At 40.3% G+C, this 22,059-nt stretch overlaps 1 protein-coding gene across 1 annotated transcript in view; it reads left to right on the top strand.

Annotated features, from left to right (window-relative positions):
• The window catches only part of med24 (mediator complex subunit 24), a 42,725-nt gene extending 21,041 nt beyond the window's left edge, over positions 1-21,684 (top strand). Inside the window, exons 18-26 of the mRNA XM_060939328.1 lie at positions 2,976-3,075; positions 3,630-3,805; positions 4,442-4,706; positions 9,194-9,375; positions 12,726-12,819; positions 13,159-13,258; positions 19,632-19,712; positions 20,306-20,454; positions 21,267-21,684. Coding sequence (XP_060795311.1) covers positions 2,976-3,075; positions 3,630-3,805; positions 4,442-4,706; positions 9,194-9,375; positions 12,726-12,819; positions 13,159-13,258; positions 19,632-19,712; positions 20,306-20,454; positions 21,267-21,383 — 1,264 coding nt within the window. The 3' untranslated portion in view covers positions 21,384-21,684. The remainder of the gene's footprint in view (positions 1-2,975; positions 3,076-3,629; positions 3,806-4,441; positions 4,707-9,193; positions 9,376-12,725; positions 12,820-13,158; positions 13,259-19,631; positions 19,713-20,305; positions 20,455-21,266) is intronic.
• The last annotated feature ends 375 nt before the right edge of the window (positions 21,685-22,059 follow it).

Here is a 22,059-nt window from a genome sequence, read left to right as displayed (position 1 = left end):
CTGATTAAACCCCATATTACACACACACACAGTTCTTAGAACAAACCCCCCCACACAAGTTTCCCCTTGTTTGTTGTGGGTCATTTGTATTACTTTCCCCTTGTTTGTTGTTGGCTCCGTGTTATCTAGAGACCTGTCGACCCATCTTTTTGACGGCCAATGCTAGAAGTCGACAGGCAATTTTCTACAATGACAGGCTTCAAAATTCCTATTAGAGAAAATTATGATGAAAAATCGAGCAACGTTAGTTGCACTGGCAGATCCAAAATAAACGCCAGTGGATGATTTGGGGACCCCAAATAACATAATAAATCTGCATCCCACGTGCGTGTTTCTCCAGTACAATGTTTGCTGCCCCTTATTTCTGAAGCGGGACGTGATTTGCTGCTCCGAACCGATAGCGCACTCCCATTGGCCAGCGCATGGCACGGCAACCAACCATAGTCCTTGTTTCATACTACAGCCAGGTTCAGCTGTAGCAACAGAATAAAGGTTGGCCTCCGCAACCAACTTCACATCTGAACATTGGACCTCCTTGTTTGTCTAAGCTACGCCAAGATAGTCATTGAGGACTTCCCATTTGAGGAAGCCACAGAACTTTTCATGCAGCCTCATCTGAGATGTGTGAAACCTCTAATCAGAGATGTCCAGAAACGTCAGCAACCGGCGGTTTTCTCTGCCTACATAGATGGTCTGCACCAGCTTCCTGATCCCAGAAAAAAAAAAAAAAACACCTTGCCTTTCAATGTTCAAGCGGTTTTATATTGTCTCCACTGCCCATAATTTGCTGCAAATGCAATTATTTCGCCACGAAATTTGTCTTCAATTCGGGTCTAGCATGACCAGAAGCGATGCCATATTTTGCCGCTTTTCCACTACAAACGCGGCTGAGCCGTGCCGTGCTGAGTCGAGCTGAGTCGAGCTGAGCGGGGCTGTTGGAGTTGCATTTCGACTACAACCGCGCTGAACCGTGCTGGCTGGAAGTGGGTGGACACATTGGGTGGAGTTAGCGAAAGTGGGTGGACGTCACGTGATGTCGTTAAGCAGCGCAAACAGTGACATCAGTGACAGTGGCGGAACAAGTCAGAGCCGGGCCGGGGGCGGGGCAAATGACCGGGCCCTTTATTAAAGCTTATCATAACATCATTTTAGGCTACAAAATGTCCGCAACTGCGGTGTTTACCAATTTCAACACTACCGGGTGCAACTATGTTATTTAGTACATCAAGTCCTTCAAACGAACATGTAACTCAGAAACAAAAAACATTAGGATACTGTACATGGCTCATAATAAAACATCAATAGCCTATACTGCGCACATTATTTGAAGGGCATACGAATGAGCGCTCAGAGGTTGCAACGGTGACAGGAAGAGTCAGAAATAAAAGGAGGGCGGTGCAAACCTCACTGAATGCACTGTGTTTACCAATTTCAACACTACGGGGTGCAACTATTATTTTACATACTGTACATGGCTCATAATAAAACATCAATAGCCTACTGCGCGCATTATTTGAAGGGCATACGACGAGCCTTGCGCTCCGCGAACTCGTCCACGATGCTCTGTATGTCACTGATTCAGTGAGCTTTTAAGCGGTAGTCTCACGACCCGAATAGTAAACAATAAACATGGAGGACATGGAGTCGTTAGTGTTGCTGGTCTTGGTGCTGTGGCTTGTTGTCACCGACAACGCGGACAGATACTGGCAAGAGCGTATAGATGAGGCGAGGCGCATAAGGCTTCAGAAATTCTCGTAATAAGTAATTCTTCTTCTTCCGGGTTTGCGGTGTTTACAGATCCCAGCGCGCTCGCGGGGCGTGTGTGGGCATGTGAGGACACTCCTCCTCACCAATCAGTGCACAGGGGAGTGTCTGCTCACGCCCCCAACCTCACTCGGCACGGTTTGGCTCGCTTCAGCCCCACTCCAAAACGGTGCGAGTTTTAGGGGCTAAGCAGGGCTGAAACGAGCTGAGTCGTGCTGGTTTTTGGTAGTCGAAACGCGAGCCGTGTCGGGCTGAAGTGAGCTGAAAAAGGGTAGTGGAAAAGGGCCATTTGATTGGTTCTCGTGCTCTGATTGGTTGAGCTGGACCACTTGACCACGCCATAGCGTATGTAGTTATGTTACAGAGCCAGGCAGCGTACTACAGAGGGTAACTGAGAATGCCAAGCACACATGCATCTGGAGGGAAATTTCATACATATTTTGCAAGTATTTTACAGGGAAACGGTTAGTAATTTATTAACTGAGAGTGCACCAGAAGGCATGTAAACTTCAAAACTTTCTAGAGGTGGCATGCCCCCAGACCCCCTAGCATTAGTGCATCAGCATTAGCTGCTTACTACTTTTTTTTTTTTTTTTTAAGCCAGCTACTTCAGATTTTTTGGAGAACCCTGTATAATGCTTACACACATTCAATATGTATATGTAAAGGTTAGCTTCTGTGGTTGGGACCGCCATTACGAATTTACCACACCATGCTAATCAGGACGAAGCATTACAAAATTAGGCACAAAGGCTACATGTGCTATAAAATGGCATAAAATAAGGAATTTTCTTGAAATGATTTTTGACTGATTCCTTTTTCAGAAATTCACTACCTAAAATACCTTATTTTAAGAGCTTCTCCCAACTGCTTTTCCATGCAGATTGCACCAGAGGGCCCCAAATTTGCTTCAGTATTTCAAATTTTCTCAGGGGATCATACCCCTGGCACCCCCTAGCAGTTTTTTTTATTTATTTATTTTTTATTCTGCCATCAGACACCCTTCTCTCAATTTCTAGATAATACTCTGATTGTTGGTTGTGGGTCATTTGCTATTTTCTCCCTTGTTTATTATTAAAAATTATTGATAAATCAGTGATTGTCATGATTATTTTTTCCCCCCTTTGATTTCATGTTGATCAAATTTCATTCCTTTTAATCCTGCCTCTGTATTATTAAAGGATCTCATGATTTGTCTTTTTCTCTCTCAGTCAGATGAAGTGGCATGAGATCTGTCTGAGCACACCGGCGGCCATCTTGGAGGTCCTGAACGCATGGGAGAATGGCGTACTATCTGTGGAGGCTGTACAGGTTGATCCCAAACCCTGTCCCTCTTTCTTTCATTCCACAATAATTAAACTAACTCGGTTACTGAACAAGTTGCAGTGGTTTATCAACTTTCAGTCATGAGTTTAGATATTATTCTTCATGACGTGTACACGTACCTGTTTATCTTTTAGTGATATTGTATCTGTTCTGTTGTGTTTTGAACATGAATATGTGATTTAAATTCATCTCATCAATGGTTGTCAATCTAATATGTAAGTAAATAATAAAACACACTGGTGCTGTTATAGTAAAATAATAACTATAGAAACGTTGACGGATTAGAACGAATGCATTATTATATAAAGCTCTGATTTGCAGCTGCACTACTGTCAGAGCTGCTGGTTTAGAAAATTAACCACAACCAATTAGAATCCAGAATTCCACCGCGCTGTGGTAGGAGAGGTCCAAGTTTATGAAACACACTGGCCACTGGTGTCAGTATAGAGGTCTATGTACAGATTGTCCATGTATTTGTATTGACAAAACTTAGAAGGAAAATACTTTTGGATTAAAGAATAATATCTCTCTCTGAGCAGAAGATCACGGATAACATTAAGGGGAAGGTGTGCAGTATGGCAATATGTGCCGTGGCCTGGCTGGTGGCTCATGTTCGGATGCTGGGCTTGGACGAGAGGGAGAAACCACAGACCATGATTCGTCAGCTTATGACACCTCTGTATGGAGAGAACACACTTCAGTTTTACAATGAACGGTGTGCCTCTCACACACACACACACACACACACACACTTTTGAAAGTGTTTCAAAACTAGAACAGTCCTGTTTTTAAAAAAAAACATCTACACACAAAGCTATGTTATCATCTGAATAATTTACACCTTTAAACCTTAGACCACGCCTTCTTCCCGAGTCTGATGGATAACGTTGAGTGAAATTATGTAAACAAATTGAGGGGGGAAAAAAAAAGGATTCTGGTAATAATCTGATCAGTGTTTACATGCACTTTGGAGAATCTGATGATGGGAACCAGACTGTCCATAATCAGGTTCCAGGATTAAAACTAGGAGTTTAATTAGATTTCAAATGTTTTATAAGTACTTGTGTATCAAAATATATCAGCTTAATGGTATACACATGTTAAATAATCTGATTATCAAGCCACAATTGGCCATGTCTATGTGTACTTTTGAGTAGATTTCTATGCCCTCAATGTGACGACAGTGTGATCAATCAAACCTTTATTGATAAAGAAACCCATATCTGTTGACCTTTTTTTTTTTTTTTTTTTTGTGCTAGTCTCATATACTCCTAGACCTAGTGTGCAGTCAACTGTTTACATGGACCATGACCTTGCATCTCTCTCTCTCTGTGTGTGTGTTTGTGTGCAGCGTGGTGATCATGAGCTCTATCCTGGAGCACATGTGTGCCGACGTGTTCCAGCAGACGGGTCAGTGCGTGCGCTCTGTGGTGGAACCTCAGGAGCCGTTGCCGTACCGTGCCCTCCTGCCCCTGCGCCAACCCATCTGCCAGGCACTGAGCTCCAACTTCCGCATGGCACTCGATAAGGGATGGGTGGACTCGTCCACTCTACACCTACTGGAGAACCTGCTGCACATTGGTGGAGACTTCTGGTTCACCAACAACCTTGTCAAGGTGGGGGATGGGGAGGTTCTGCAATGAGTTCTTTGTGTAGTTCCAGGTTTTCAGTCACTTAACCCTCTGGGGTCTGAGGGTATTTTCTGGCACTCTAATAATTTGGCATGCTCTGATGTCAATTTTAACAAATCTAAGCAGTATGTTCAAAGTCATATGACCTTTTTTTTTTTTTTTTTGTATTCAGCACAAGTTCAGCTACAATCATATCTATGTAGTATGTATATCATGACTGTACTAAAAAAACCGATAAATGAAGCTGTTGTAAAAAGCAGTTTTAGAACTGTGTTGGAATGTGTGAAAAAGCATTAACTTACCCATTGTAATGAACTGTTTTGGTCACTTGAGGTGATTCTGTTCAGTCTTAGGAATGTATCAAGCACAAAAACTTAAATCTGCTCCATTGATTTGGGCAATTAACTGGCCATCAAAAAATGTATGTCCTATTGTTTTTGGATAAAGGGTTGGCAGTGAGATGGGTATGCAGTGAAGTGTAAAAAATTCCATTCCATTCAATGAGAAGAGTGAAAAATCCCTCCCACTGCCAACTTTTAATCCCATCAGGTCAAGTGATCAAAATGGTTCGTCACAATGGGTAAGGTAATGTTTTTTTTTCATACATTCCAGCACAGTTCTAAAACTGCTTTTTACAAATTCATTTATCTGGTTTTTTTTTTTTTAAAGTACAATCATGACATATGTACTATATAGTTATTATTGTAGCTGAACTTGTGCTGAATACAAAAAAGGTCATTTGTCTGAAAATACTGCTTAGATTTGTTGAACTTGACAACATCATTAGAGCATGCCAAAATCATTAGAGTACCAGAAAGAAAGAAAGAAGAGCGCAAACAAGTGATAGTCTGTGTTCTATTTACGCAAGAAGCACTATAGCGCACGCATATCAACCAATATGCTTATAAGAAATAGAAGAAATATTTACACTTGCTCGAGTTGATCTTCAGCTGGATTGAGTCGAAATTCAAAATGACACCGCTCACCATCAGTCTTCAAGATCTGATGAACTGCTGAAATTGAATCCTGAATCATCCGAAGTGCCTCCTGAGCATCAAATCCACGTGCCATCTCGCAACAAGTTTTACCTCCAAACAGATAGCCTAAACTATGGCTGACAGATTTTATTCCGTTTACGGTGAGTGTTCCACCACAAAAACCAGTCGGAACCAAAAGAGTGAAAGTGATCATTCACATGGTAACAGCATGATGGTCTTTTATGAACGCGTAAGTGGGCGCTCAGTGCGCCGACTCCAGTGTGACTGAATAACGTGACAAGTTTTATATGTTATCTAATTTAGGTAATTAAAAAAATATACATATATTATTTAGGAGTGGGCACATGGGGAAAGTATAAAGTTTCTATCAATATGTTTATCATGCTTGTATGATGGTAAGTCGCAAAGAGGTTAATCTAAATACATGACCTACTCATTCTAAACCTGCTGAGCTTTGCTGGTGAAGCTCTTAACCCCAGAAGGTTAAATGGCTTTTACTTTGAAACTCTTTTCTGATGAGGTTATAGAACCTCAGGAAGACCCCTTAGTTGTTCTTGATTTGCCTTTTTTTTTTTTTGTCAAAGAGTGCATGGTTCACGAGTCTCTGAAGATATGAAGATGTAGATGTGCCAGTGACATAAGGGTTGGCAAGATGAGTGATACAAAAATCGTTCGTCTCCATGTTAGCCCTGCAATAGACTGGTGACCTTCTCACGGTGTACCCCACCTCTTACCTAAAGACAGCTGGGATTGGCTCCAGCTTTCCCCACGATATTGACGGATAAGCAGTATAGATAATTTATAATCTAATAATCCCTATGAAAACAATAGGTTCTGCACCTAGGAGCGATACTCAATGCCTGGTCAAAGAAAAGCACGGTTTGGATTTAAATAAGCAAATACTTAAGATCATTTGATTGGATAATTACTGCAGTGATTAATGGTTTAGCTGCAACAGTTCTTTTAACTCTAACTGATGCAGTGAGTAGCTTCTCTTTCTTTTCTTAAACCAACATGTCAGAAGACGTATCCCGATATGTGGCTGTGGAAAAGATGTTACTGTGGTTCGGAAGGTCAAATTATTGACCTGTATCGAGCAAAAACAACGAGATTCCTGAAATGGCTGGAATTGGATTAAGAACTGTCCAATGCATCCTTATTAAGACCATGAAGGATAGTGATGAACCGTTAACTTCAGAGAACAAATGTGGTTGGGAAAAAATCCTGACTGAGTGTGATCGGAGATAAACATTTGGTGAAGTCAAATCGTAAAAAAATCGACAGTAGAACTCACGACTGTGTTTAATAGTGAAAGTCACACCATTTCCGAACACAATGTGACGAGAACTCTGAGCATTGGGACTAAACAGCTGTTTGTCCATAAGAAAACCAGTCATTATTAAGGATAATCAGAGGAGAGAAGGCTTTGATTTGTTAGAGGAGCGTAAAGATTGGACTCTGGAGCAATGGAAAAGGGTCATGTGGTCTGATGAGTCCAGATTTCGTCTCTTCCAAAGTGACGGGTGCGTCACGAGGATGCAGCTTGCTCTAGAGTATCAGCTCATTTGCAGTAAACATGGTTCTACAGTGTGTTTTTGGCTCCGAGTCTTCCTGCACATTTCCGTTTTCCAATCATCGCTTGGTTGAGAAGACTTTGACATGCACTGTTACAATCAGCACCTCTGACGCTTAACCTCGGATCAAACATGCATGGCATAACTCCAAAACCGCACAGTACGGACTACCTGTTTCAAAAGGAGATACAGGCGTGTTCAAAATAATAGCAGTGTGTTTAAAAACGTGAGTAAAGCTCAAAATCCTTATAATAGTTTTTATTTCCATGCATTGGGAACACTGCACATTATATTCTACATCAAAACATGAAGAAAAATGTATCAATGTTTTAATTACTTTACAGAAAATGAAGAAAAATGAATTTTGGGCTGTTCAAAAAAATAGCAGTGTCTGCACTTTTCATTACAAACTCAAATATTGACTGTATAAACTGAAAAAATCTTTAGGATTTAGCATTCCTGTGAATCACTAAACTAATATTTAGTTGTATAACCACGGTTTCTGAGAACTGCTTCACATCTGTGTTGCATGGAGTCGACCAACTTCTGGCACCTGTTAACAGGTATTCCAGCCCAGGATGATTTGACAACATTCCACAATTCCTCTGCATTTCTTGGTTTTGCCTCAGAAACAGCATTTTTGATGTCACCCCACAAGTTTTCTATCGGCTTAAGGTCCGGGGATTGGGATGGCCACTCCATGACTTAAATTTTGTTGGTCTGGAACCAAGATGCTACTCGCTTACTGGTGTATTTGGGGTCGTTGTCTTTTTGAAACACCCATTTCAAGGGCATTTCCTCTTCAGCATAAGGCAACATGACCTCTTCAAGTATTTTGATCTATGCAAACTGATCCATGATCCCTGGTATGCGATAAATAGGCCCGACACCATAGTAAGAGAAACATCCCCATATCATGATGCTTGCACCACCATGCTTCACTGTCTTCAGAGTGTACTGTGGCTTGAATTCACTGTCTGGGGGTCGTCTGACAAACTGTCTGCGGCCCTTGGACCCAAAAAGAACAATCTTACTTTCATCAGTCCACAAAATGTTTCTCCATTTCTCTTTAGGCCAGTCAATGTGTTCTTTGGCAAATTGTATCCTCTTCAGCACGTCTTTTTTTTTTTTTTAACAGTCGGACTTTGCGGGGGCTTCTTGACGATAGATTAGCTTCACACAGGCGTCTTCTAATTGTCACAGTACTCACAGGTAACTTCAGACTGTCTTTCATCACCCTGGAGCTGATCATTGGCTGAGTCTTTGCCATTCTGGCTATTCTTCGATCCATTCGAATGGTAGTCTTCCATTTTCTTCCACGTCTCTCTGGTTTTGCTGTCCATTTTAAAGCATTGGAGATCATTTTAGCCCAGCAGCCTATCATTTTCTGCACTTCTTTATGCGTTTTACCTCTCCAATCAACGTTTTAATCAAAACGCGCTGTTCTTCTGAACAATGTCTGGAACGACCCATTTTTCTCAGGTTTTCAGAGAGAAATGGATGTACAACATGTGCTGGCTTCATCCTTAAATTAGTGCCACCTGACTGACATCTGTTTTTTCACAGACTGAATGACCTCACTAATTGAACTCCACACTGCTATTATTTTGAACGTGCCCGTTTCACTTAATTATTCAATTACACAGACTCAGGAACATGCATATCATGAATATTGGGTCTGTTGGTTTTCTACGACTTTACTACACCTACTGGTAAATTATTTGCCATGTAGTAATATAATTTCTACCAAAAGCAGTGATTGATCTGGTGAGTCATGTTGGACTGCTATTATTTTGAACACAACTGTATGTCAACGTACAGAATTAAATCAAGCCATTTCAGTGAATGTATCATGATAACCTCAGTGCTGCTCCATGACAAGTTAATTTACGTCCTCCAGGAGCTCCTGAAGGAGACGCGTAAGGAGTGGGCATTTCGCGTTGTGGAGCTCCTCTACAGCATCTTCTGCCTGGACCTGCCGCAAATCACGCTAACTCTGATTGGTCACATTGTGCCCAATCTGCTGACCGACCCTGCCCACTGGCACAGCTTAGCAGATCCACCAGGCCGAGCCCTCGCCAAGTAAGTTCTGATTTATTGAGTTTGTGTCTTTTTTTTTTTTTATCAGATATACACCGATCAGCCATAACATTAAAACCACTGACAGGTGACGTGAATAACATTTGATTATCTCATTAAAATGACACCTATCAAGGGGTGGGATATATTAGGCAGCAAGAGAACAGTCAGTTCTTGAAGTTGATGTGTTGAAAGCAGGAAAAATGGGCAAGCGTAAGGATCTGAGCGACTTTGACAAGGGCCAAATTGTGATTGTGAGATGACTGGGTCTGAGCTTCTCCAAAATGACACATCTTGTGGGGTGGTCCCAGTATGCAGTGGTCAGTGGTTAGTACTTACCAAAAGTGGTCCAAGGAAGGACAACTGGTGAACCAGAAACAGGGTCATGGGTGTTGAAGGCTCATTGATTCGCACGAAGGCTAGCCCATATGGTCCAATCCCACAGAAGAGCTACTGCAACACAAACTGCTGGAAAAGTTAAAGCTGACACCGCTTTGTTTAAGCCATTTTCACAGAGTTACTCCCATCTGGGATTTCTCTCCAGATACCATCTTTTTTTATTTCTTTGCGAAATGAAACTTGAAAATCTAAAAAAAAAAAAAAAAGGGAAAAAAATGCCCCAATATTGGCATTTTCTAACAGGTTTGACAACGAAACCAGGCAGCAGCTGACTCTCACTATCATTCTTCCTCTTTACTTCCTTTGCCTTTCTTGGTCTCATTCATTAACAGACTTTGCTTTCATTTCTTTCTCCTACTGTGGTGCCAAATCTCATTTTTCTTTCATTCGGAAGTTTCTTGTGAGACAGTCATCACTTTTTTAAGGAAGCATTCTCTTCCTTAAAAAAAAACTTTCCAAAGATGTTCAGTAGATTTCAGTGAGATATTTTTGGTTCTGTTCACTTGCAATTCGGGTTAAAAGGTCGCTGAGGGGGCGTCGTGGCTCAGGTGGTTAAGGCGCCATACCATGAATGCGGGCGACCCGGTTTCGTTTCCGGCCCGAGGTCATTTCCCGATCCCTTCCAGTCTCTCTCTCCCCTGCTCATTTCCTGTCTCTACACTGTCCTATCCAATAAAGGTGCAAAAAGCCCAAAAAAATATCTTTAAAAAAAAAAAAAGGTCGCTGAAACGCCAGGCTGCTGTGCAATGTTGCCATAGCTGTTCACAAATGTTATTTGATCATGGCTCTGTGAATGGTGTTTTTGCATCATGGTTTTGAAATCGCAGTCTCCAGGCAACAGGGTAAAAGCGAGATTTGTAAAAATATATTTTCAAAAATATCTGTATACATGTGGAAGTTTATATGGTAACGGCATAAAAAAAAATTCAGTTTTGACTGGAATTTGGTCAACTTCAATTCTAGTAATCAGTGTTTGGTGCTACATCAAGTTATAATGTTATAATATTGAGACTTGCAATTTTTGGCTTTTCTTCACTTTTGTGATCCATTAGAAAAATGTAGAGCCGAGTATCAGATTTTTGGAGTCAATGTACACTACCGTTCAAAAGTTTGGGGTCACCCAGACCATTTTGTTTTTCCATGAAAAGTCACACTTTTATTTACCGCCATAAGTTGTAAAATGAATAGAAAATATAGTCAAGACATTTTTCTGGCCATTTTGAGCATTTAATCGACCCCACAAATGTGATGCTCCAGAAACTCAATCTGCTCAAAGGAAGGTCAGTTTTATAGCTTCTCTAAAGAGCTAAACTGTTTTCAGCTGTGCTAACATGATTGTACAAGGGTTTTCTTAATCATCCATTAGCTTTCTGAGGCAATGAGCAAACACATTGTACCATTAGAACACTGGAGTGATAGTTGCTGGAAATGGGCCTCTATACACCTATGGAGATATTGCACCAAAAACCAGACATTTAGTAGAATTTAGCTAGAATAGTCATTTACCACATTAGCAATGTATAGAGTGTATTTCTGATTAGTTTAAAGTGATCTCCATTGAAAAGAACAGTGCTTTTCTTTCAAAAATAAGGAAATTTCAAAGTGACCCCAAACTTTTGAACGGTAGTGTATATCATGTTACACATTCCCAACATGCTTAAATTTTGGTAAAAATGACACTCTTTAGCCAAAAATATGTGCCTCTCTGACCATTAAACCTGTATTTGATTCTGCCACAAAGTTGGAAGTACACAGTTGTGTAGAATGTCTCTGTGTTCTGTAACATTACAATTTCCCTTCGCTGGAACTGAGAGGCCCAAACCTGTTCCAGCATGATGTTCCTGTACACAAAGCGAGGTCCATGAAGACATGGTGTGTTAATGTTGGAGCGGACGGAGCCTTTACTGAACTCAACCCCACTGAACACCTTTGGGATGAACTGGAGCCTTCTCACCCAACATCCGAACCCCCACAACCAACCACACCCCAAAATCTAGTGAAAAGCCTTCTCAGAAAAGTGGCGCTCATTATAACTAGAGAGGAGGAATAAACTTGGAATGGGATGTTCAACAAGGACACGTGGGTGTGATGGTCAAGGGTGCACAAACATTTGGCCATCTAGTGTCTTAAAAGGATGTCAAAAGTTTGCCAGTGTTTGCTTTAACAGAGCACAATGCACATCAGATTTACATCTCGGATATATTTTTAATAAAGGGGGATATACAGCAAAAAGCAGCATCATTTAAAAAATGGAGTGGGTTGGGGCGTCGTGGCTCAGGTGGATAAGGCGCCATACCATAAATCTGGGGGCCCGGGTTCGATTCCGACCCGAGGTCATTTCCCAATCCCTCCCCGTCTCTCTCTCTCGCTCGCTCCTTTTCTGTCTCTACACTGTCCTATCCAATAAAGGTGAAAAAAGCCCAAAAAATATCTTTAAAAAAAAAAAATGGAGTATCACTTTGCACTTCCGGTGAGGGTTAGGGTGTAAAACCTACATTTGGCTATTCCTCCCTGGGGACACCTGGCTGCAAATAGCATCTGCCTAAAAAACAAACAAAATTATTAATATTGTCTTTCGTTCTTATGTTTTTCAGAAACCTCTCCTGGCTGGCTCACCAGCTGTAAAGCAAAAAGGATTGGGAGCATAAAACTGAATAGTTTTAGTTTTTAATATAAATATTTTTGTTTCTTTGCCAAATTTTTCTCAAGTGTTTTTTTTTTTTTTTTTAATAATAATAATATAAAGGTTCTTCCAGGACAGCAAATATATTAATTTCCTGCTTTGCCTTGTGTTGCTCCATTTGTAGATCAATTTTTCACGTTTACAGCTAATGCTGCGTAAGACATGTTAATACTTTGAGTGCAGTGCTGGGTAATACTTCTGAAGCTATTTTCCATATACAGTGCAAATAAGTAGTTAACCAGTTGTTGTTTTTTTTTTTTAAATCCTTTAGGTTATCAGTGTGGTGCGCTCAGAGTTCCTATGCATCTCGCCATAAAATTAAGGCTTTGGCTCGGCACCGCAAGAGACAGCGAGAGGACATTGAGGTTTACACAAATATGCACCTATGGTGCTTTTCATTCTTGCCACGTATTAAAGTTTTTGTCCAGAACATATATTTGATATGAAAATAGCAGCTCACATGATATGGACACTGTAAATATAATACCACAAGACTACATTTTTCACCAGCACTTTATTCTCCATGTTTGCTTTTCTTGTTTGTTACTGAACTTGCACCCTGATTGGTTTGGAGATGTTAGTTTTATTTTTCACTTTTTTTAACTTTGGCAAGAGTGAGGGAAGCCTTCACCATTAGGCTGCTTTCTGAGATGATATTGTGCGCACAGTTTTTGTCTTTAAACTCCAATCTGTTTGGTTCTCAGGATTACAGCAGCTTGTTCCCATTAGACGACACACAGCCGTCCAAGCTGATGCGTTTGCTAAGCTCTAACGAGGATGAGCCTGCAGTGTTGAGCAGTCCAGGTGAGTCAGAGACTTGGAACAAGTTCATGGTACCTACAGTACAGTTCCCCAGTGTGGGGTTGTTGAGTTTTTTTTTTTTTTTTTTGGAAAGCCCCTCCTGGCTGGCTCACCATTTGTAAAGGGGGGGGGGTTAGAAAAAACAAAACCGTTTTAGTCAATTAAAACTAAACTTTTTCATCGGTAGGTTTGTTTTAAGTTCCAAAATACATTAAGAAAATAATTTAATTTCCTAACTTATAAAGTCAGTCTAAAGTGACACTATCTGGCTAATAACGTGTTACTCATTTTAGCTTTAACAGAAGTTATGTTTAATGTCCTCGTAATTGGCTTGAAGTGTCAACTCTTAAGACAAATCATAAAAAGCAGTGGTCATATGGAACAGGGGTAAAATTCGTCTGGTTAAATAAAAGTTGCATAGGAGTGCAAAAAAAAAATCCCCAAATTTTTCCAGTTGTGTTTAATTTTGCTTTATGCCAAGTAGGGCTGGGTTACATGATGACAAAAATATCACATCCTGATACTTAGTAGCAGAAAAATACAGACTGAGGAAATTTTTAATACCATAGAAAACTATCTATCTAAACTTCATGCCTTAGCTGAAAACGTATCTAATATGTAGCTGAGGATGTACAGTGCTGAGCGTAAATGAGTACACCCCCTTTGAAAAGTAACATTTTAAACAATATCTCAATGAACACAAACAATTTCCAAAATGTTAACAAGACAAAGTTTAATATAGCATCTGTTTAACTTATAACGGGAAAGTAAGGTTAATAATATAAACTTAGATTACACATTTTTCAATTTTACTCAAATTAGGGTGGTGCAAAAATGAGTACACCCCACAACAAAAACTACTCCATCTAATACTTTGTATGGCCTCCATGATTTTTAATGACAGCACCAAGTCTTCTAGGCATGGAATGAACAAGTTGGCGACATTTTGCAACATCAATCTTTTTCCATTCTTCAACAACGACCTCTTTTAATGACTGGATGCTGGATGGAGAGTGATGCTTAATTTGTCTCTTCAGAATTCCCCAAAGAAAATAATTTCTTTACACCACAAAGGTGAAGGCAACAAGAAGATCAGCAAAGCTTTACTTATCAGTCAGAATACGGTAGCAGAAGTGGTACAAAAATTTAAGAAAGATGGAACTGCAACCATCTCACAGAGACGTCCAGGTCGTCCACGGAAGTTAACACCTCGACAGGAGTGTCTTCTGATGAGAAGGGTTGAAGAAAATCAGCATACAAATTCACTGCAGTTATCCAAAGAAGTAGAAAGCCAAACTGAGGTGACTATTTCCCGTGACACAATACGGCGTACACTGCAGAGGAACGGCATGCATGGATGCCGTCCATGAAAGAAGCCTCTCCTAAAGCCCAGGCACAAAAAAGCCTGCCTAGAGTTTGCCAGGACCCATGCTGACAAAGATGAAGACTACTGGGACTCTATACTCTGGAGTGATGAGACCAAGATAAATGTTTTTGGAACTGATGGCTTCAAAACTGTACAGTGTCGCAAAGGTGAGGACTACAAAGAAAAATGCCTGGTGCCTACAGTGAAACATGGTGGTGGCAGTGTCCTTATGTGGGGCTGCATGAGTGCTGCTGGTGTCGGGGAGCTGCATTTCATTGATGGCATCATGAATTCACAGATGTATTGCTCTATACTGAAAGAGAAGATGCTACCATCACTCCGTGCCCTTGGTCGTCGTGCACTTTTCTAACATGACTAAACACACATCTAAGGCCACTGTTGGATTTCTGAAGAAGAACAGGGTGAAAGTGATTCAGTGGCCAAATATGTCTCCTGATCTGAACCCAATCGAACACCTATGGGGAATTCTGAAGAGACAAGTTGAGCATCACTCTCCATCCAGCATCCAGTCACTAAAAGAGATCATTGTTGAAGAATGGAAAAAGATTGATGTTGCAAAATGTCGCCAACTTGTTCGTTCCATGCCTAGAAGACTTGGTGCTGTCATTAAAAATCATGGAGGCCATACAAAGTACTAGATGTAGTAGTTTTTGTTGTGGGGTGTACTCATTTTTGCACCGCCCTAATTTGAGTAAAACTGAAAAATGTGTAATCTAAGTTTATATTATTAACCTTATTTTCCTGTTATAAGTTAAACAGATGCTATATTAAACTTTGTCTTGTCAACATTTTGGAAATTTTTTGTGTTCATTGAGATATTGTTTAAAATGTTACTTTTCAAAGGGGGTGTACTCAATTACACTGAGCACTGTATCTAATGCATATAATACCAGTCAAAAGCTTGTACACCCCTACTGTACTCATTCCTAGGGGTTTCTGTATTGTGACTATTTACATTGTAGAATAATATTTAAGACATGAAAACTATGAAATAACATCTAGAACGTATATGGATGTTTTAATATTTTAGGTTCTTCAAAGTATCCAGCATTTACCTTGATGACGCTTTGCACACTATTGGTATTGCCTTAACCTGCTTCATGAAGTAGTCACCTGGAATGCTTTTCAATTAACAGGTGTGCCTCATGTGGACGAGTTTCTTGCCTTCTTAATGTGTTTGAGATCAAACAGTTAATAGTAAATAATAAAAAAAATACAGTAAATAGCCCTATCCATACACTGCAGAAATGATATCTTGACAAGTTAGAATATCTTATAGTTGAAACGATCTAGCATTTCCTATTAGAAGAAAACAAGACACCAACTCTGAGATTATTAAAACTAGTTCTAGATTGTAACCAACTTATTCCAAGATGTCTCATCTCATTATCTCTAGCCGCTTTATCCTGTTCTACAGGGTCGCAGGCAAGCTGGAGCCTATCCCAGCTGACTACGGGCGAAAGGCGGGGTACACCCTGGACAAGTCGCCAGGTCATCACAGGGCTGACACATAGACACAGATAACCATTCACACTCACATTCACACCTACGGTCAGTTTAGAGTCACCAGTTAACCTAATCTGCATGTCTTTGGACTGTGGGGGAAACCGGAGCACCCGGAGGAAACCCACGCGGACACGGGGAGAACATGCAAACTCTGCACAGAAAGGCCCTCGCCGGCTGCGGGGCTCGAACCCGGACCTTCTTGCTGTGAGGCGACAGCGCTAACCACTACACCACCGTGCCGCCCTTCCAAGATGTCTTGTCAAGTAAAATTATCTGTCCATGCAGCAAGATAATTTCACTAGTATTAAGGAATTTTCTCCTCAAATTCAGTTTTTTGCAGTGTATTATGTCAAGAAAAGCTCAACTAAGGCTACATCCACACGACAACGGCAACGAGATTTTTTTTTTTTTTTTTAAATATCGCGTCCACATGGGCAATGGATCAGTAAAATATCAGGTTCATATGGCAATGTAACGCTTGCTGAAAACGATGCAATACACATGCCACACCTCTACGTGCGCTGTAAGACGTTCCCATCGGAGACATCAGAACAATAGAAGTAGACGCATGCGCATAAACCCCTTCTTCTGTAGCATCAGCCACATAAAGTTTTGATTATTAGTCAGTAGCGTAAAATAGTATCTATTGTCTAAGACACTTACTTATATTTCATATTAAAACGTCTATGTAAATTAATACATAGAAAGCCTGGCCAGGCGCTGAACGTTCTTCTGCCTTCACTTTAAGAGAAATTCAGGGCAAGCATGAGCCTAGGTTCTTCCCCGTCACTGTCTCACACGCACACCTCACTCCCTGTCCTATGGCTATAGTCCCTTTAAATCACGTGCTCGTTTTTTGAATGGAGATGCGGAAAGAGGAATGAACGGGGGTAGATGGAGAGAGAGAGGAATGAACGGGGGTAGATGGAAGCCGGTATGCCAACATTCTGAGATCCTCCAGAATTCTTTAATGGTCCGGAATAAATTGAATGCTACACGTTGATGGATTACTTTGTTCTTCTACGCCCTTTTTGAGGAATGTATTGTCGAACTTAAACCAACATCTGAAGAGGTGAGATCGCTCCTTTTTTTTCCCCTATTTTTGCTGGCGGGATTGTCATGTGGTTGTGACGTCATCGTAAACAAATCTGTTCTACTCATCCAGACGACTTCGCAATGGCGCCGTTGCCAGATTTTTCCACTCTGGAACCCGTTCTCAAAAGATTTCGTTTTGGGGCACCCAAAATGCCGGTGCCGTGTGGACGCCAGGCCGAAACGATAAACAATTTTATCAGATTCACCTGAATCCGTTGCCGTGTGGACAGGGCCTTAGTAAAGAGAAACTACACCCATCATTACTTTAAGACATGAAGTGACCTTTTTTTTTTTTTTTTAATTAATTTAAAAATCACTGAATTAGAAGGTATGTCCAAATTTTTGACTGGTACTGTAGATCTGTGAGGGAACCCATCAGTAAATTATTATAGAAAAGGTATATCCAAATGTTTTTTTCCCCTCCTCCTCTTGATTAATTGATTGCCCTAATTTGGTCACCTGCAAATACACAACCACCAGCCAACTGTCCTCCATCGTACAACAGCAGCCAGCCGAGAAGGGTGAAGTCTAGGGCGTATAAAGCCAGCAAACTGCTGCAAGGCTTTGAATGGTTTACTAATGATGTAATCATGTCACTGGCCTTCATAGGCGTCAGATTTCAATCCAAATGAACACCTCGCAAATCCATAATTATTCAAGATTTTATTACAACCCCGATTCCAAAAAAGTTGGGACAAAGTACAAATTGTAAATAAAAACGGAATGCAATGGTGTGGAAACTTCAAAATTCCATATTTTATTCAGAATAGAACATAGATGACATATCAAATGTTTAAACTGAGAAAATATATCATTTAAAGAGAAAAATTAGGTGATTTTTTTTTTTTTTTTAATTTCATGACATCACCATATCTCAAAAAAGTTGGGACAAGGCCATGTTTACCACTGTGAGACATCCCCTTTTCTCTTTACAACAGTCTGTAAACGTCTGGGGACTGAGGAGACAAGTTGCTCAAGTTTAGGGATAGGAATGTTAACCCATTCTTGTCTAATGTAGGATTCTAGTTGCTCAACTGTCTTAGGTCTTTTTTTGTCGTATCTTCCGTTTTACGATGCGCCAAATGTTTTCTATGGCTGAAAGATCTGGACTGCAGGGTGGCCAGTTCAGTACCCGGACCCTTCTTCTACGCAGCCATGATGCTGTAATTGATGCAGTATGTGGTTTGGCATTGTCATGTCGGAAAATGCAAGGTCTTCCCTGAAAGAGACGTCGTCTGGATGGGAGCATATGTTGCTCTAGAACCTGGATATACCTTTCAGCATTGATGGTGTCTTTCCAGATGTGTAAGCTGCCTGTGCCACACGCACTAATGCAACCCCATACCATCAGAGATGCAGGCTTCTGAACTGAGCACTGATAACAACTTGGGTCGTCCTTCTCCTCTTTAGTCCGAATGACACAGCATCCCTGATTTCCATAAAGAACTTCAAATTTTGATTCGTCTGACCACAGAACAGTTTTCCACTTTGCCACAGTCCATTTTAAATGAGCCTTGGCCCAGAGACGACGTCTGCGCTTCTGGATCATGTTTAGATACGGCTTCTTCTTTGAACTATAGAGTTTTAGCTGGCAACGGCGGATGGCACGGTGAATTGTGTTCACAGATAATGTTCTCTGGAAATATTCCTGAGCCCATTTTGTGATTTCCAATACAGAAGCATGGCTGTATGTGACGCAGTGTCGTCTAAGGGCCCGAAGATCACGGGCACCCAGTATGGTTTTCTGGCCTTGACCCTTACGCACAGAGATTCTTCCAGATTCTCTGAATCTTTTGATATTATGCACTGTAGATGATATGTTCAAACTCTTTGCAATTTTACACTGTTGAACTCCTTTCTGATATTGCTCCACTATTTGTCGGCACAGAATTAGGGGGATTGGTGATCCTCTTCCCATCTTTACTTCTGAGAGCCGCTGCCACTCCAAGATGCTCTTTTTATACCCAGTCATGTTAATGACCTATTGCCAATTGACCTAATGAGTTGCAATTTGGTCCTCCAGCTGTTCCTTTTTTGTACCTTTAACTTTTCCAGCCTCTTATTGCCCCTGTCCCAACTTTTTTGAGATGTGTTGCTGTCATGAAATTTCAAATGAGCCAATATTTGGCATGAAATTTCAAAATGTCTCACTTTCGACATTTGATATGTTGTCTATGTTCTATTGTGAATACAATATCAGTTTTTGAGATTTGTAAATTATTGCATTCTGTTTTTATTTACAATTTGTACTTTGTCCCAACTTTTTTGGAATCGGGGTTGTGTATATAAAAGGATGAACTGAAAGTCAGTATGGATTTTGCATTCGTTTTATTTTCCTTCCAGCCAGATAAACATAAAATGTCTTTCTTACTTTTGTCTGTTTCATAGGTGACCGCACGATGAGCAGTTCACTCTCTCCCTCTCAGCTCCACGCAGTCAGTATGAAAGAGCCACTCAACCGCGTGCTAGGTCAGTTGTGTGTGTGTGTGTGTGTATTCGTTCATGTTATCTGTTTGTGCTTGGCTTTTCTGTTTAGCTAGGAAATGCAGTGTTTAACTGTGCTAATGTGGTTTTTTTTTTTTTAAACTGTGTGAATCAACTTTCTCTCTCATGTGAACTCTGGGATGTCGGATATCTGACAAGCTTATTTATTTATTTTTTAAATAAAAGATGTAGCTTCAGTGTAGTTTCAGCTACATTAGCCTTGTAGCATGATATGACCTTTGCATATTTGTTTGTAATTTACGCTAAAATTGACTGAAATCAAACCTGACATACATTTATTTATTTAAAACCTTGTTAAAAATCTTGTTCAAAATCCCCCAGTATCACGACTTGCGCTATATTGCGTCTATGTCCTGTCCGAATTGAGCTTAAACCAATCTAACATGATTTGGTAAAATGTTTAATTTCCTTCATACTCTTGGAGAAGAGTGCGAAGAGTTTCCAGAGGGAACTTTTGTAGGAAAGGATCTCATTTGACTAATAGAATTAAATTGTGTGGTTTTGTTGTGGGTTTTTTATTTATTTATTTATTTATTTATTTTTTTGTTGCTCTTTAGCAAATCTTTTCTTGCTGATCTCCACCATCCTGAGCTCGAAAACCGCCGGCCCTCACACACAGTTTGTGCAGAGTTTCATAGAAGAGTGTGTGGAGTGTTCAGAGCAGGGCAGCCGGGATAACATCCTGCAGTTCATGCCCTTCACTATGGTGAGACGCGCGCGCACACACACGTGTAGCCTTTTCAGTTTTGTGAGGACCAAAAAGGACCAAAGGTCCTTAAAATGATACGATGGTGTCAAATATGTTCCTGTTGAGAGGACAGTCCTCACAATTATATGATGATATCCGAGATCCTCACAATGACTGAACGTTGTCAAAGGTCTTCACAAAGATATGATGTCATCAAAGGTCCTCATAATGATGGAACAGTGTCAAAGGTCCTCATAATGATCGTATCACAGGTCTTCAAAAAGATATGTCCTCAAAGGTCCTCATAAGAATAAACCAGTGTCAAAGGTCTTCACAAAGATATGATGTCATCAAAGGTCCTCATAATGATGGAACAGTGTCAGAGGTCCTCATAATGATATATTTTTGAGGACTTGTGATACTATCACTATGAGGACCTTTGTGAGGACCTTTGACACTGTTCTATCATTATGAGGACCTATGACGACGTAGCTTTTTGAGGAACTGTGATGCTGTCGTCATACAGTAGGTCCTCATAATGATAGAACAGTGTCAAAGGTCCTCCTAGTGATGGAATCACAGGTCCGCAAAAAGATGTCGTCAAAGGTCCTCATAATGATAGTATCACAGGTTCTCATAATGATAGAACGATATCAGAGGTCCTCACAAAGATATGATGTCAAAGATCCTGATAATGAAAGAGTAGTGCCAGCGGTCCTCATAATAATATGATAATGTGGAAGGACATTATCAAAGGTCCTCACGAAAATTGTATCTTATGGCTTTTATTAAAAAACTGAGAGACAAAAAATATTTGTGTGTTTTCACAGGTTTCTGAGCTGGTCAAGTTGCATGCACTCGCCAAACCCAAAGTTGTCTTGTCCATGACAGATCTGACGCTCCCACTAGGTCGAAGAGTTGCTGCCAAAGCCATCGCTGCTTTGTAGCAGCGCACACAGGGCGCTATTCTGATAGCATGTATGCAGATCGTACCTGGCTCGTAATGGAATCTGATTTCCAGTAACACAAGTTTGTCTCTCAGCAGCCTGTGGCTTCACAGTCATACTCCCACTTCTGAAGAATGTTGATGTCTTTTTTTTTTTTTTTAAGCTTCTTTGCTTGCTAGACATCTGAGGCTTACCACTGTCACCATAAAAAGGGGATAAAACAACCAAAAAAAACCAGAAAGATGGGCTCTTGTTTGTATATAGAACTTTTTATACTCAATAAACTGACTTATTAACTTTATTCTCACTGAAATTTCTCATCATTTGTTTTAATTATGTAATAAATAATCTAATTGAAAATGTGTAAATATTTAATTTGTCAGCAGTTCAATGTCAATTAAAAGTTTAAATGCTTAAAATTGTCTTAAAATAGTATTTAAAAGATTTAAAATAGTCATTGTTGTATCGAATATGTGAAGAAAAAGTTGTGCGAATCAATGAAAATCGACATTAAAAAGAAAAAAACCCACCCCAAAACAAAATATTTAATGAGCTTTTTTTTTTCTTTTTAATAAAGAAGGCTTTTATTTACAAAAAAGGAAAAAAGTTGATTTTTGCACTAATACAGTAAATAACATTTGGAAAATAGAAAAAAAATCCTTTAGACTTGAAGATT

The sequence above is a fragment of the Neoarius graeffei genome, chromosome 14 (assembly GCF_027579695.1).
Source record: "Neoarius graeffei isolate fNeoGra1 chromosome 14, fNeoGra1.pri, whole genome shotgun sequence".
Classification (NCBI taxonomy): domain Eukaryota; kingdom Metazoa; phylum Chordata; class Actinopteri; order Siluriformes; family Ariidae; genus Neoarius; species Neoarius graeffei.
This window is presented reverse-complemented; position numbering and strand designations above follow the sequence as displayed.